The sequence below is a fragment of the Etheostoma cragini genome, chromosome 9 (genome assembly GCF_013103735.1).
Source record: "Etheostoma cragini isolate CJK2018 chromosome 9, CSU_Ecrag_1.0, whole genome shotgun sequence".
In the NCBI taxonomy this organism is placed as follows: domain Eukaryota; kingdom Metazoa; phylum Chordata; class Actinopteri; order Perciformes; family Percidae; genus Etheostoma; species Etheostoma cragini.
In genome coordinates this window covers 16,340,614-16,358,060 of record NC_048415.1, presented here as the reverse complement: position 1 = coordinate 16,358,060, position 17,447 = coordinate 16,340,614, and the positions used below count along the sequence as shown (strand labels likewise).

Genomic DNA, 17,447 nt, shown 5'->3' with positions numbered 1-17,447 from the left:
CCCCCCCATCACCTCCCTCCCCTATGTACTTCTCTCCCATCACCCCTCTTCTCCCCTCGTTTCCTCACTGCTTCCTTTTTCCTCTTCCTTCTCCTCTTGCTCCTCGCCCCATCACAGTCTTGCTTCTCCTGTCTTCATTTCCCCTCCCCTCTTTATAACCCCAGGGCTTTTCCCCGGGGCCTCCACTTGGTCGCCATGGTGACTACAGGGCCAAGTTTTCTATGCCTTTCACCAGGGAACCCTTCCATTAAGTCCCATTCCCTTCTCACGTGAGTGCACCTCCTTCGCAAGGCTGCTGGCTGTGTGCACAAAAGATGCCTACTCCTTCGTTTCCCCCCATTTTCTCCTCTTCTGTACCACCTGTTTCTTTTAAAAAGGGTACATTTTTGAGGTCAGGATATCAAAGCACCATTGCTGATTGCTGCAGCTTAGAGGCTTCTATTTGTGCATTTAGAAATCTAAATTCATTCTCTTAAAGCCTTTTATCTTATCTCATCACCATATTTGACTCTACACTACGATTGCAACTGCTAAGACACATTTCATGTTTGGTACCCACTGAGAAAGTGATGAAAATGTTAACGAGGGAACATGGATGCTGTTGTGAGCCGTGCTAGATTACTACTGGGATGCAGGATGGATGGATGGGGGGGGGGGTTGTCTACTGTGTTGCAACTCAGCATCTAGCCCAAGGCCTTGTTAAGCCCCCCTATATGAGATTCTGAGCCCACGGCAAACATCATTTGTCTCTCTCCTCTAATTCTAGTCATGCTAGAGCTCAACAGGCTTTTTGTTTTATTTTTTATTTTTTACAGAATAATATCACTCTGGTCTTTAAAGAATCTTCATTGCTATTTTTTTTTTTTTTTGCAGACTGATTACATCCAAGAAGATTTGTATATTTGTGCTTGCTTGTGTGTTGGGTATAAATCTGTATTCTTTTGCATATGTATCAAAAGAGCTGCAGCGTGGTCCAGGTGGAGGAGGAGGGGGCGGACGGTCACGGGGTGGGGTGCAGCTCTACGACACCCCCTATGAAGATGAGCGAGGCCATGGGCGCCTGGGACTGTTGTACGGAGAACCTCAGGAAGAGGGCAAGGAAAGCAGCAGGCTGCCGCAAGATGATGAGAGACCGGCTGATGAGTATGACCAGCCATGGGAATGGAAAAAGGATCACATCTCCAAAGCTTTTGCAGGTAATGCAAATATTCTGACAGTAAAGTCAACAGAAACCAAGGTGGAGCGTAGTCTGGCAAAGCCCACCTACAAATAATGTGAGCAGTATAATAGATAACTGATGAGCTTTAATTCAATTAGCCGTTCCTACACCTGATTGGAGGAATAATCCATAAACTGGTCATTGGTCTTTGCCTGTGATTTTCCAAGTGGAAAAACATAGCAGCCTTTCTAGGGTATGCCAGAACTACACAGGAAATCAATTTTATAAGTATATTTTGGAAAAGATTTAGACCACAAGCCGCTGAATCATGCTTCATTATATCCATTGTGTATTAAGAGCTTTCTACAAAAAAGCTTTATGAAAATAAGTGTTGTGGTTGTGAGATTTAAGATGGCTTAGCAGTGTGCCGGAAAAGCATTTTTAACACCCAGTTTAATACCCCCATATTGGCAATCTTCCATTGTATTTGAGCAAAACAATGAATCCCTGCCACCTACTGCACAGACTGTGCAGCTACTGGAAGTCAAGCACAAACCATAATGAGTCTCATAAAGTGTGCCTTTTTTTTAAAAGGAATATTTAAGATGAGTAGATTTAGTAAAAATGGTTAAAACCAGGCTCAAAAAAGGTCTGTTTTTAAAGGTCAAATCCCTCCCAGGAGCACATTGAGAGCCATGCTGCTATAACTTCATAGTGAAATACTCATCTTGTCCTGACCTTTTTAATGTAGTGTCTGTCGCCATCACCACATCACCAACGCCTTTTTGGCAGGAAATGGAGAGCGCTGTGACCTTTTATTGTCTCAGTTGAAATGACACATATCTTTGCGTTTCTCTCACCCCATTTAAACACCTCCTGTTGACTATTGATTTCTTGCTCTCTCAAATATGACGGACCACAGTCGCAACTACCTCTGAACTGACCATTAGAATTGATTTGTGTGTGTGTATGTGTGTGTGTGTGTGTTGTCATAAAGAGGTTAGCCAAGGAATGTACAGAAAGCAAGGTCAATTTTCTTTTAATTTAATGTAAAGCGCTTTGTCATATTATCTGCAGTACTTCTAAAATAATTGGCGCAGTGCATGCATTTTTTATTTATTTTCCCATCCCATTATTTTGAAAGTATTGAATATAGTTTGAGGGAGAGAGTGAAGTCGAGGTAAAGTTTGTTCTGGTTTACCAGACGGGTAAAGGGAAACCGAAAGGGACTATGTCGTTTAGGAGTGGATCAGTGTAAGGCATCCAAGGCCAAGTTGGCATAATTGAGCTGCATCTCCATGTCACCAAGGTCAAGGTGATGGGATAATAAATCAAACTTGTCTTGTATGAATTCCCTTTCATTCCTCCCCTCCTCCCGTTCTGTGTGTATCTCCTCCCCCCTCTCTTCTCAGTTAATTACATGCCTGTATGTGCGTGACCGATCCAGTGCTAATAAGAGAGTCATGGTCAGCACAACATTGTCTAAACACACACTCATTTACACACAGAGTAATTCACTGGGATCAGGCTCAAATCACATTAACCAGGGTGCAGCAAAGAGAAACCGTGACTGTTTTGAGAGTGGAGGTGATTTCAAAAGGAGGTGCACCATTGTTCATTTAAAAGCCAATATCACCTTTCACCTACTTAGGTAGCACTAGCACTTATTCTTGCTTTATCTGTTGTTTTATTCCTCTCCAGCTTTATCTCCCTTTTTCTTCTTTGTGCCACATACCGTGTGTGCTCCTGCAGAGGAGCGCTTATAGCACCATTAGAGAGGGCAGTGGAGGAAATCGCTTGTGCAGCGCGAGTTGTCTGACCCCTTGTTTTTTCCGTTTGGAGACAGCACGCTGAGCTGCCGTGCTGTCTATCTGAGCAGACCAAAGCGCTGAAGTGTAAACACACAAACAGTATTTTCCATTCTCACATTTAATCCATATTCCCAGACCCACTCAGCGTTGCTAGGCACATCCCACATGTGAGGGAGGGGAGAGATGAGGAGGACGAGGATAGCAGAAAAAGATGGAAAGAGAAGAGATGAGGAGAAAGAGAGATGGATGGACAGAGAGAAAAAAAGGACAGAGGACTGTGGAAAAAGCTATCTGGGGGGGAATGGAAAGGGACGTCCAAGGTTATGGTATATTTGGTGGCAGCTCAATGGATGTTTGTGGAGGCCCAGTGCTTCAGAGGGGAGGGGCGTTAAGGAGAATTAATGGTCGGGGGCTTTGGCGAGGTGAGACGAAGGGAGAGAAAGGGGGAGTCAGGGCCATTGTGGCAGGGTGCAATCTGTCATCCACTAACACAGGCATGCTCTCCCACACATATATACACCAACACTGCAGCGGTGACAAGGCTGTCCCCACAGCCCTCCCTCCCTGTGGATATGACACTCTCGCTCAGATAACCCGCTACAGGGGGCAAAGGAGGGCATCACAATCTGCCAGCAGCCCCTCATCATCACCTTCCCACAGGCGAATGCGGAAACACACACACATGTGGATTCTCAACTAGGTTTTCCAGCTTTGATTATCAGGCCCCTAATTCTTGGGTGAGAAGAGGTTGTGTGCATGTAGGCGGTGGGGGTGGGGGGTTGTGGGGGGAATAAGGAGGATCTATGGTGCATATTGTATTTGGATCCGCGCTTCTGAAAAGAATCTCTCTAATTATAATTTTCACAGCTTATGCCTTGCTGGGTGGATATTGCATTCTGAGGCTATTTTTTCAAATTGTATCAGAAATAAGCTTGCCTGCAAAGCCTTTATTTATTTTGCCGATGATATGGAGTGAACTTCAGCCAGCTGTGAATCTAGCAGTGCCTGAGGGGTCGGACGTGACAGTCCTCTCTCAATTTGGTAGGTTTTAATTGCAGTGTTAGAAGGCTGTCACCATTCACCACCATCCAGCTCAAATTACAGCAGTCATTAATTCTTGGAAGTCAATACAGTCCAGCAGTTAGAGATTGGCCCTGCCACCATTCAGCATTAATAAGTGAGTTAATAAAAGACAATATCTCATTATCTCACTGAACATATGAATGGGTGTTTTAGGTATTTCATGTTTGTAAGTTTTATAGTCCAAAACATGAGCTTTGAGGCGTTTGATGCAGACAATGGCCATCTAAAGGTGGAGGTGTGTGCGCATGATGAGAGAGCTGCAAATCAGCTGGAAATCTGGGTAGGGAAGATGAATGAATAACATTCTAACCACCCCTAGAAATTACTATTATGGAGCCATTGAGAAAAGTACTTATCCTCCACTTCCAATGCAGCTGCTCATTAGGCAACAGCAAAATATATAGTGTGTGTGTGTGTGTGTGTGTGTGTGTGTGTGTGTGTGTGTGTGTGTGTGTGTGTGTGTGTGTGTGTGTGTGTGTGTGTGTGTGTGTGTGTGTGTGTGTGTGTGTGTGTGTGTGTGTGTGTGTGTGCGTGTGCGTGTGCGTGTGCGCGCGTGTGTGCGCGTCATAAAAGCCAGTGGTAGCTGTTCAAACTCTTAGCAGCACAAACAAGTTGAAGTGAATAGACTTGTGATAGTATAGTTGATTTTCCCTTTCTGTGGCTATTTGCGTGATACACACTGTAATTGTTTTATTCATAACAAATGTCGCTGTCGAGGAAACTGACCTTATTAAACTTGATTCGTATGGTCAGTTGTTTGTCTGTTTATAGCTATAGGGATGTAAATGTCGGTCGGTGGGTCAGTCCACCACTTTGGTCCAGAGAATGAAACATCTCATCTATCACTGAATGGCTATACCATACTGACGTGGCATCTGGGCTGTTCAAATGACTATTTTACATTTTACAGCATGAGGATTTTTAGGGCTATTTGACAAATGTTAGCATGCTAATGCAAGATGCTAAACATGGTAAACTTTTGATCTGCTAAAGATAAGCATGTTGGTATTCTATTACTCATTGTGAGTAGTCACATGCTGATATTTAGCTCAACGCATCGCAAAACTGAGGATTTTAGTACTTAAAGACACCTTGACAGATGGTCTGCATTTGTTCGTCTTGTGTCTGGTTGTGTGGATATGTGCTCTAACAGGACAAGGCAAGGTTTTCTTTTGCTATTCTTCATCTGTGTATGTGGAGCCTGAAAACGTATTTGTGTGTGCATGCAGACAAACATGGGAGCGAGGAAACAAGAAAATTAGATTTCCATTTCTGGTGTGATGCCGCTCTCTGATGCACTAAGCAGGCCCTGGGGGCATCTGACCAGCCTCTTCATCAATTTACTGGCACAGTGGAAGGACTCTTGTTGCTCTCTCTCTCACTCTTTTACTTTTGCTTTGCTTTTTCTCTTTGTCACATTTCCTCTGACGTGTCCTCCCCTTTCCCCATCGCTGCTTTTCTTACAAGAACCTTTACTGACATTAATAAAAAAGGCATGTCCTTTGTGAATACCTCATGCCAACCAATATTAGCAACAGATGAAGAGGTGATGGAAATAGAGTAGGGCAAGAGAGGAGAGGAGCAAGGGAATATGGAAAGAGATAATGCCCCACTTAGCGTGAGATAGGTGAAAGAGGGGCAATAAAGAAAGAGGGATGTTTGACACAGAGACAAGGATGGTGAGAGCAGCAGGAAGCGGGGAATAGATATAGTGAGTGTCTGGGAAATGGATACACAAAATTGGCAAGGAATATGTGATGCTCAAAATTGTGCCAATCCATATATAGAAAGTGTAACTTAATTGTAACTATGATTTTTTTTTTTTTTTTTAATTCTTTACTGCCATACAGTGTTAATTGTCTGTCCTTATGGAGGCCATTTTGTCCAGCAGAAGGTCTTTGTGTGTGGAGAGAAGATGGGATGCCAGGGCTGTTAGAAAAAACAATGTCTTCATTAATGGACCTAATGAAGGTGTTTTATTGTCTTTGTCTGCTCCTCCTTTATTATGAGGACTCAGAACAGCTGGTGTACTCAAGGCGACGTGTCCTGTGTGCAACACATAAAGATCTGGTCACACCCTCGCTCTCAGATCATTTTGGGGTAATTGTTAACAGGTAATTGAGACAACTGGCACATGAGGAAATTTTGGCAGGTCACAAATGACTGAATTGCTTTTGCCTGTTTTGTAAATTTGGTATAGATGGGAGACGGAACTGATGAAAACACATTTTTGGGTGGGAATAACCAGAGGCCCAAGGATCTGATATTATCACAATACTTCTATTATAATATGATGTTATTATTAATTTACATAAATTTAAAATGTATATTCTGCAATATTGCAATTTATTACCTTTTTTTTCAACTTCAAATTATGTCCCCAAAGGAAATCTATTTTATCTAAATAGATAGATTTCTCACTTCAGTTTTATTATTTCTTTTACCATTCTAGTACCAAAAAGTTAAATTCTCATGAGAAATTTGTATAATAGAATATTGTTACTTGGCGTCAGTATTGCCCCGGAAATATTGCAATACGATGTTATATATATGATGTTATAGTATTTTAGTGCAAATCATGAATATAGGCTGTGAGCACTAATGAGAACGTGCCTTTGTCCGTAAGCCATTAGTGTTCTCTCATTGTCTTCTATTGCAGAGCACTAATAGCTTTCTATGTATGAGAGATCCACAGGTTCCCATTAGAGGTGAATGGAAGCCAGATGTTCTCTCTCTCTGTTTCTTTCTGTCTGTGTGTGTCTGTGTGTGTGTCTGTGGCTAGAGTTAGGAGCTCAGGCAAGGGTTGTGTGGTTTATTCAGAGACACAAAAATGTGTCTGATAATTTCAGTTGTTTACACAGGGCACTTCCGATGCATGTTAGTGACAATATCTTGATACTTGAGAAACATTAAAGTTCGAGTCCACAAGACTGAGCTTAAAACGTAACTCTTGCTAAAATGCAACGTAAGGTCTTTTTGTGAATGAAGGGCAATTAGGACGGAAGCATCACTTTTATGATTAACCGTATTTTCCACTTTTTACAGCTCACTTTAGCAGTTGTTTTTTTTTTCACTCGCTGACATCTTGCCAGTCAAAAAGTGTCTCCAAATGCGAATGAACAGACTCCACAGGAGGAAATGTAATTCTTGTATGAGGCTCCTTTTTCAACAAATTATCCATTCATTTTTATGAAGCTAAGCTTTATGAGCTTTCTGTCTTCACTCTCCTTCCTGTTACAATCAGTACGTTGCGTGTGTGCATGCATGCCAACGTATGGCACAGACCTGCATGTCTCCCATTGAGGGGTGCCAGGCCACACTTTAATCCTGGCTTTAGTGGAGGTGCGGCTCGCTCCAGATGGGGCCATTGTACTGCGCCATGCATCAATAATTCACGGAGAGCCAGAGAAAGTGGCGGAGCATGTCTGCCTGCTCAATAATTAACCAGGGAGGGAGAGAGGCATGTATGTACAGCCTGGGTGTCTCTCCAAACGCCCATTCAAATGGCCTTTGATGTCGCAGGCCTGAGGGGTCTTGGATTTGTCGGCTCATTAAGACGTCACCCCTCTTTTCCTTTTATTTGTTTTGTAATCCGTTTTTCGCTGCGAGCAGGAGCTGAATGTACGACAAATGGCATAATGTTGTGTGTCCGTGTGTAAGGCTGCAGTAATGACTGTTAAAGTAGATGGTTGCCTGCCATGGTGGATAATGAGCTATTTTCAGTTCTGTACACCTTATGCTGTTCTCCTGTAGGTAGGACAGTGAATGGAGCGTTATTCTGCCCACACACTCCTCTGTTCCTCTTTCACACTGCACTGTGGGTTGCAGTGCACAGTCACGCTTTGTTTTCATTGCATGCACTGCTAGTAGACAGCTAGTTTCTGAAAGGGAATTTGTTCAAATCACTTTAAATAATGCAACCTCTGACTTCACCTGTCCTCTCTGCTTCATCTTCTTTACTTTCTTTAGTCTTATTACACATGATGAGTGTAAATGTAGGGTCTGAAGACATGTTTTTTCCACAAGTCTGATGAAGCAAAGACAGTGAAAGTAGAGTATATTACTTCTCTTCATAACAGGAGGCATAGTTAATTGACTCTCACGCCATCACATCTCTGTCAGTGCACACACATGCTGCCTCTCTCAACAGGGCTTCCCTTTCTTCCACCTCTTTCTCATCTCACTTTTTCTGACTTGCTGCTCCTCGCATTTAATTCTTGCACCTGATTTCAGTCTTAATCATTGCCTCTCCTCTCACATATCTTCCTTTTAGTTAACTTTGTTAAAGCCCATCTGCTGTTTTCTCACTCTGTCCCTGCTTTTTTCTCTCGTCCCCTCCCCTCCTTTCTATTAGAAATGAGGGAGTTGTCGGAGTTGCCCTGGCCTGCCCCAGTGGGTCAGCTGGAGGAGGAGCCTCCCGTCAGAGAGCAAGGTGACCTCCCACCCTGAACACAACCCTCTCTGCTTCCCCTTATCACCCCAAACGCAGTCACCCTGACCTTTATGACCCAAGCCTACATCTGCTCTAACTCCATTCTAAACCCGCTGCAGCTTGTATCTGTACCACCCGCTTTTACCCTGCCTGTTGCAGTTGTTGTGTTGCCAGCTTTCTTTTGGCTTTAAAGCTGCTCTCCCTTCTTACCACATCCCCCTCTGAATCAACCACCATGAAAGGTTTCTTGTAAATTAAGATGTCTGCCTTGTTCATTTCAGGGTACACTAATGTTTACACGTTCTGTACATTGACTTTTGCTCAAATCAGGCACAGAAGGGGTAAATAACACTTCAGTCTATACATGTAATTTGTTGCAGAATAGAATCTGTATCGTCAACATCAAGTAATCTGCAGTCTACTGGAAGACTTGCATGCAAGCCAAGCAGGGAAGACGCCAACTTCCTGTCTCTATCTGCCCTTGGTGACTCATAAAAATGTTGATGATGGTAATTGTGATGATGCCGATAGTTTTGCAGTCTGTCAGCCTGGAACCCGCTTTCCTTTAGTTCAACCCATCCATGAGAGGTCTCTCTGCTGCATGCATGGATTTGCAATAGCCGGATGTCTGATGTTTACCCAAGTCTGGCTGTGAGGTTTAATCCCTTTTGATCATACCACTGTGTAAATACTCTGACTCACTTTTTCTGTCCCCATCTGCCAACAGTGCAGTTTGATGGCGCGGAGTGGGACCGCTCCTCGTCGCCCACTGAGCGGTTGCGTCCTCCGGGGCCCAGGTCCAGCCCGCTGGCCGGAGGGGGAATGAAGTTTCGAATGCCGCAGGATGCCCTCGCCATGGTTGGGGAGAGAGTGGACCCTACGCTGCCACTGGAGAAGCAGGTGTATGTATGCAGTCTTCTGGACAGGAGACGTCTCGGACTATAGGTCACACTCCATTTAAGGATTAATCAAATTAAGAGGCTTACATGACTTTTGGTAGTTAATGATTGAGTGTCTCTGTTGCCATTCATGTAATTACCTTCAATATAATACAGGATAAAGAAATGTTCCTCTCTTAGAAGAACAGGTCATGTCATAGCTGCAAATTTTAACCACAATGCTGTGCAAGATTGAATTGTTACAAATGAGGCAATCCAAGTACAGTAAGGAATAAAATGTTTACATGTTTCTCAAACATATCTAAATTATGCAATCATTTGTGCATGCAAATGCAATTAGTATAAGATATTAATCTCAGTAGGCTGTAAACATCTGCATGGCTGTTGTGCACATACATTTATCATACATTGTTATTAAAGGGATTTTGAATATTTGAGGTTGAACGGGTTTATACATCCCATAAATAAATCCCCAAATCCATTTTATTGCACCGATTTGATCTATTAAGGACGTGGACACATTAAAACAAAACTGTTATGTGTTTCGGCTAAGCAGCACTCATCAGAGCTTACAGAACTGCAAAAGGGTTAGAATGAGAACTAATTAAGTCTGAAATTACAAGACCAAAGTAAATGTGTGTCCATAATGTTCTGACATCATTGGTGTAATTTATGTGCTGTTTCTGTGCACATAAAAGGCAATTTTTACTAATGAAATCCAAGCACGACACTCCTTAAGCACACACAAACATTCACTTGGGGATGGCAGTTGATTAAAATGCCCCATTACTCCCTGATGATCTCTTAAGGGTTGTTATGAGCTTTGTGTTTCCTTCATCTCTGCTTTGAACAGAGAAACCTTATGAATGTTGACCTGTAGCATTTATTACACTTGACCCAGTCATGTCCAAGAAAATCAAACTATTGGCGGTAAACTTATACCGGTAATATTGTTACTTAAAGGTGTATGTTAATCCTTAATATAAATCTTTAGAAACATTCAGTCTAATAATTACCTCTCTTTAATTATAAAATCAGTAACATAACACTACAGAGTGTATTTACCAATGTCGACACCCATCAGCAAATTGTGTGAAAATGAGGTGGGAATTAAACTGAACATTACCTCTTTTACCATCATCTTATTGAATGTGTGTGTGTCTGTGTTCTGTCTATCAGATGGTACCACGGTTCACTGTCGCGTTCAGAGGCAGAGTCGCTGCTAATGCTGTGTAAAGAGTGTAGCTACCTGGTGAGAAACAGTCAGACCAACCGCTCTGACTACTCCCTGTCCTTACGGTAAGACACACACACACACACACACACACACACACACACACACACACACACACACACTGACCTACCATAAAAAAGTGAAGCAAACACCATAGAACCTTCAGTATCGTAAACAGCTTTACAATTTAATTGAACACTTTTCATTTATTCTGCCATGCAACTGAGAAGTGTGTGTGACACCACCTAAGCTACCAATCTCATATCACAGTCTCCACACCTCTCCATCTGTCTCTCCCTCCTCTGTCTCCCTCCCTCCCCTTTCCATCACCCCAGCTCATGATCACTGCTGCGCTGGTTCCTCTTCCGATACTCATTTGCAGGGCACAATACTGCTTATCTGGTCGAATCTCTCCCTTGTAATTACTACCATGATCAATCGTTCCGGCCTCCCGTCATCCCTCTGTCCTCACCCCTTCCTTGGCCCCTCTCTGTGTCCTTACTCTGTGGCCCCAGCGGGCCCTGTAAGTGGTAATCATGCAGGTAGAGCACACTTCAGTGCACACATCATCCTCCCCGTAAGCACTAATGAATATGAATTACCTTCTGTTGGCCACACTAGAAGGAAATCCAGAAGGGATGGGGAGGGGGGGGGGCGGGGGGGGGACTGAGGCAGTGTGTCACTGTGTTGTGCTGACAGATATACAAGCTCATGCATTACTCATTTACATGAGTAGAGTGGGTTAGACACACACACACACACACACACACACACACACACACACACACACACACACACACACGCTAAAGCAACAAGGTCACAACTGGCAGTGTTTCCATGGCTGGTGCATGTGAGGTTTGGAAAGAGTGACATCTCTGAAGAAACTGCTAAAAATAACCAACCTTACATTATTTTGGGTGATGAGAAGGTGGTACTGTCCCTTCACTGAAGCAGACCTTCAGAGTCTAAACAAAACAAAGAACAGCATGGCACAATCTGAAAATATTTGAGGGTGCTCAGAGTTTTGATTGTCTTAAAGGTTAACTACGGTTTAATGAAGCTTTTATTTTCTTAGTTTTGGCCATAATTCTAACCAGTAATAATAACATTAAGGTAATTGCAGAGACTTAGGAACACAACATGAAAGCACACTGATGACCACACAGGTTTTAAACAAAGCTCCTGATTAGATAAACACATTAAAAATAGAAGATGAAAGCAAACGATAAAATACTACCATAGCTCATAAACATCCATCACAGTTTGAAGGCTTTGACCTACTTTTACCTTCCTTCCGCAGTTATCCTGTGCAACGAGGGATTTTTACCAGTGTTTTTGGTGCACTCACTTTGGTTTTAGAAGCATATGAACCTGGCTGCATGTTTTTATATCTTGGTCTCCCATTTTCGTGTCTCACACATTCTACTCCTTGTCCTCCACTTTTCTAGTTCACGCATGAAAAGGGACTACAATGCCCTTGTGTGTAATCTTGTGTAAAATGTTTTGCATCAGGTCCATTTACTGGAATGTATACTTACGTGCTCTTGCATTTGTCTCTTTTGCTTGGAGAGGGTTTATTACTGAAAGCTTGTGTATGTAATTAGAGTGTGCTGAAGTTGTTGTTTTTACCACTTTTTGTACTAGCCTTTTAGCCAGAGAAGTAGTGGACACTATAATTCTTTGGGTTTTACCAAAAAAGCACAGTGGTTTATAGAATAATACGGTTATAAACCATTGGCTTGTTTATTGTTGTATATCACCGATTACTTAGGCGAATACAATGTTATTATGACAGACAGAAATGGCAGCCAAAACTACAGAAATAAGTTGGAATATATTTGAATTTTACTTTTGTGTCTCCAGTTTGACAGAAAATGAAATTTCCATCATGACTGTGTCTAGATTGTAAAAAGCAGAAGTTAAGTCTTTATTAGGGTGTTAAGACTGGTTTGCTGGTGGCTGTGATGTCCATTTACCCATTTAATAAGGCAGCATCTGTGCCTTTTGTGTGTGTCTTTTGTCATTGTGGTGCTCCTTGGAAAAAGTGAACCGCATATACTGTAAGATTACACAGTAATGTGGACAATGGGAGGAATGATGAAGGCTGTTTAATAGAGAACAACTCTAAAGTGAGTCAGCACTGAAACAGACAGACCTGCCAGATTTTAACCAACATGATTATTTATAGAAGTGTGTTTGTTGTAGGTTGTAATGTAGCATAAGATGCAAAGAGTCCCCAAAATAAGCTGGACTGGATGATAGCATGCTCTCAACTGAGCGCTGACGTGATTCTTATCTGACTCACAGTGCTCTGTAGGCCAGTGGGACTGCCTGTGTCTGTTTGTAGTCAGTGAGGATTCTTTGGGGCCTCACTGCTCTTAAAATGTAGTTTACTAGAACAATGACAATTATGGTGACCGGTTTCAGCCCTTGTCTTTCCCTCTTCTTCTATAATTAGACATGCATCATGACTGGCTGGCTGGCTCTTAAAGGGGAAGTCCTACCGTGGCTGCCTGGCACTCAAAGGGAAGGAACCAGTGCGGTTCGCTTGGCTAAGCCACTTTCACAGTCCAAGCGTTCGTCTTTCTCACTCTCTGGCTTTGTCCTTCCTTGCATGTGCTGTTACACCACTCATTCATTGATCACAATGTCCCGTCCTTTCTAACACTTTGACGTGGTGTTAAATCATGTCCTCAAAGTGCAGGAAAGAGAAGTGAACATACATCCAGCCTGGCATCTCCTGACATGTTGTGACAAAATGTGTAGATGGCTGCACAATGTTTTATGTGCCCCACATTTCACGTCATCCCTCTTTTCTCTCCTACATATCTTTCACGCTTTCATATTGGAATCTCTCCCGCTCTTTCTATCTTATTTTTGTCTCCTTCCTTTATCTATTCATTCTTCCTGTTTTCTTCTCACAGGAGCTGCCAGGGTTTCATGCACATGAAGTTCACCCAATACAAAGATGGCAAGTACGTGCTGGGACAGAACAGCCCTCCCTTTGACACCATCCCAGAAGTTGTCCACTTCTACACCACACACAAACTCCCGATCCGAGGGGCCGAGCATCTGTCTCTGCTGTTCCCCGTCCTGGTGCAGACACTCTGACGCTCCTCCTGAACTTCCAGGACGTCATTGTGATCGGACACGTAAAACTTGAATGTTTTAATGGGATTGTCCCAGCAGAGAGCCAGTTCTCTCTTCTTGTTGGACTGGACTACTTGATGATTCTACACACCAGGAGCTAATGTCCTCTCCCACCGCTGCTGTAGGCCCCTGTGCCAAGCGTCTCTAACATCCGGGGAATCGATTCACATGAAATGCAATACCTGAACTTAAGGCTACCTTTGTTGTACTCCTCTCTCTCATCTCGCTGGCTGAACCGAAGGGGCTGACTTCAGGACATGTAAAATTCTCCCTTTCTTTATTACATTTCTTACATAGCTGACTGAAATGAAGAGGAAGTTAGCAGAGCTGTACCTGGGAGAAAGTCTGTATATTATGAATGTACTGATGCTCCAGGAGACATGCAGGAGGTTTAGATTGAATTACTGCTGTTTCATAAAAAACACCTCATTGACACCGGTAAACTAATATTGCTGTTGTTAGGTGAAAACCTTGCTAGTCATAGTTTGCAGATTTTTCATTTTTATATGAATCAATAAATTAAATTGTACTGTATAAGATTAGAAACCATTTTCATCCTCTGGCTTGGGAGCCCCACTTTTTTTTTCAATTAAAAACACAAAAAACAATACTATTTTTAAAGATATAAGGTTATTTACCAACAACAGTTATATTTTATGTGCTTTTCTACACAAAACCATTCTTGCTCATATTTGCTCAGTCGGTTGCCATGCTGCTGTACTTCGAGGATCTGCTTGACACATCTCCGTTATTTGATTGTTCATCAACAGAAACTTGTGTTTTATTTGTACTTGTGTTGACCTTGCTGACCTGTATTTGTTGTTGGTGGCTTACATTGCATTTGGTAGACAATGCTGGGTTTGTAAAAAAATAAAATAAAAAACATAAGGAACCTGTCACCGCTGTGGTTCAGGAAACACTGAACATTCTCAAACAAATTCTCAAACTTTGTGACTGCTGGCAATTGCTCACACTTCCTACATATTTGAGCTCAGATTTTCAGCTAGCCAAGTCACTACTTGCTGGTTGGTGAGTTTTATTTGAGTGAAATGCTTGCCATCTGGAATGGGTTCTCATGTCTGCTGCCTGGTTGCAGCATTCTGTGGCAAAAACAGATTTAAGAGGCGAGCCAACATCTACCAAACAAATGTTGTGACCATTGGAAATGACTGAAATCATTACTCCTTCATCCAAAAATGACTGGGTTGTTTTCTTTATTATTTTCTGTAAAAAAATAAAAGATGGGATGTTTAATTTACACGCTGTGTTGAAACATCTCATCCTTATTCAGAATGATTCTAGAGAGCGTTGATTCTACATGTAGATCTTTATTTAGAGCAATGTTTCCCAACCTGGGGGCAATTCTGCTACATGCAATCATGTTTATTTTCAGACTGGTGTATGGCTTTTGCTGGTTTCTTATGAAATAATGTGTATTTTGATACCTCTGTTGGCCTAAAAAAATTAATCAAAAAAAATTGGAGAAGAAAAATCATTTTGGTCTTTTTGGATTTTAGAAAAAGAAATGTATTGGTGATCACGTTTTATATAACAGACTCTTTATGGAAAAGAGGCATGGAGGAACTCGCAAGATTGCATGCTCCACACACTCAAATGCACACACATTTGCTTTTCCTCATCCATTGACAGCAGAGTTGGGAGGGTGAGGTGTGGCTGAGGAGGGGTGAGGCAGCCCTCATTATTTGGGCTGTGCCTCATTGAAAAGCCCTGGGATTGCTTTCATTACTGAGCCAAATGAAATAGCAGAGGCTGATTACCCGCATGAAGGAGAGAGGAGACGAGCTGGATCATTTTCTATTGGTGAGAAAGAGTGCAGGAAGAAAAAAATATATAAAGAGAAGGAGCAGGGGGAGGAGGGAAATACTGCCTGCTGTACTTCCCCAATGAGACACCAAAATTGTGTGTGTGTGTGCATTGGTGCACGGTTGTTTGTGAGTGTAAGAGAGAGAGACGTGACATGGAGGTGGGGCTGCAACGGTCTCATTTTTCAAACAGGGCACCCTGGGGAGGGTTATGAATAATAACGACAGTGGCAGTGCAGCATGTAAAAATCAAACAAATATCACAATCTAATTTCTTTGGCTTTTGAATAACTCTTACCTTGTCTCTGCTATTTTTAGGCATATACTGTATTTTTCAACAGTGTTAGCTCATTTCCAGTAGACTGAAGGATTGTGTGCGTGCTGTGTGCGCGCATGCACGTGCACAGCTGTCATATCAGAATGTGTGTTATGTCAGATCTGGGGGGTGTCACTGATTACACGGTGACGGCAGCTGTTAATCCATCAGACAGGCTTGGGAATGAACACCTGTGATCACCCTAGATCCAGAGAACGTGTTAGGAAACCACATTACATGCACACACACACACACACAGATGAAAAAGGCCATGCATGCATCACCATGAGTTGTGTTCAGTGGTTAGATACCTGCTTCACAGAAGACATTTTTGATAAGTTCTTGTAAAAAAAAGTGCAGGTGTAAATAATCAAATTAATGATGGCTGAATTCCATTTAGCTGTTTCCGTTTCAGCGTCCTGTTATGCATACTGACTCACTGTCACTACTAACACTTAAATTGAACAGAGCCATTGTTAATGTTTTCAGTACACATGCTTTTCCTACTAGGGCAGGCCCAAATGATGTTTAAAACGACTAACCATAGTCTTGTCACTAACAAATTAGCAAGTAAAAGAACAGAACCAGAAAAAACATTGAATAAAACAAACATTTGGCATTGAAATAGGACACTTACTGATACTAAATTGTTTCTATGAAAACACATCTACCGCCATTTTGCCCAGGAAAATAAATAAAAAGAGACCATCCGAAGTTAAGGTCAGCTAAGACAAAACATTTAAAGGGAGTTCTGTGTAAAACAGCAATTTAGCATTCCGCCTCCAAAAGGTTGGGACAACTGTAGGAGACCGATTTGTTGCCTATTTATTTGTTGTGAGTAGTTAAGTGAACAAGATTTGAAACCAAGTCTTGAAGTCTATCACGGGCGTCCCCAACTTCAGTTGCCCTTGAACACAACACACAAACCTTCGGGCTGTTTGCATGCACAGAGGAAGGAAGAATCAGCCAGCTGTGTGCACACCCATAATGCCACATGTGAGGGACGGAACACACATGTAAGACTAGAAGGCTGCCGTCCTGCTTCTCACTTATCCCCTGTCCCAGACACGTTAATCCCAGCAGTTGTAGTGGGCAGGCGTGGAAGAGATAGATTGGAGGTCAGTGTGAGCAGGTGTGTGTACGCTGAAAGGCCCTGCCAGAAGACTGCAATCAGAGAGGGTTTGGAGAGAACGCAGCTGCTGTTGTGGGGGATTTTGGGGAGAGGGCGATATTGAATTTGGAAGAGGTTGCTTACATACTCCTGCCACCTATCTGTTATGATGGAATGGTATCGAAAGGCTGGTTCCAGAGATTGGCAAATACAGTGTAAACACTTTATTTAATCAACATCTCTTTTGTCAGAAAGTTCACCAGAAGAAATAGAACAGAGGTAACACACACAAGTCCCACACAAGCACTTACATCTCAATAAAGGTCAAACAATTTGTTAACATTTGTGCAATTGAATGAGTATTTCAAGTCTTCATTCAATTGCAAATACAGTTTTTTTCAGACTTGGGTTCAGTATGCCATATGTTAT

The 17,447-nt window shown here is 42.4% G+C and overlaps 1 protein-coding gene across 3 annotated transcripts in view; it reads left to right on the top strand.

Annotated features, from left to right (window-relative positions):
- shdb (Src homology 2 domain containing transforming protein D, b) overlaps positions 1-14,632 on the top strand; it is a 23,307-nt gene extending 8,675 nt beyond the window's left edge. For 2 of the 3 annotated variants that reach the window (XM_034880730.1, XM_034880732.1), the window contains exons 4-8: positions 960-1,196; positions 8,408-8,485; positions 9,213-9,387; positions 10,564-10,683; positions 13,543-14,632. In XM_034880730.1, coding sequence (XP_034736621.1) covers positions 960-1,196; positions 8,408-8,485; positions 9,213-9,387; positions 10,564-10,683; positions 13,543-13,729 — 797 coding nt within the window. In that variant the 3' untranslated portion in view covers positions 13,730-14,632. The remainder of the gene's footprint in view (positions 1-959; positions 1,197-8,407; positions 8,486-9,212; positions 9,388-10,563; positions 10,684-13,542) is intronic. The other variant, XM_034880733.1, reaches the window with a different exon arrangement.
- The last annotated feature ends 2,815 nt before the right edge of the window (positions 14,633-17,447 follow it).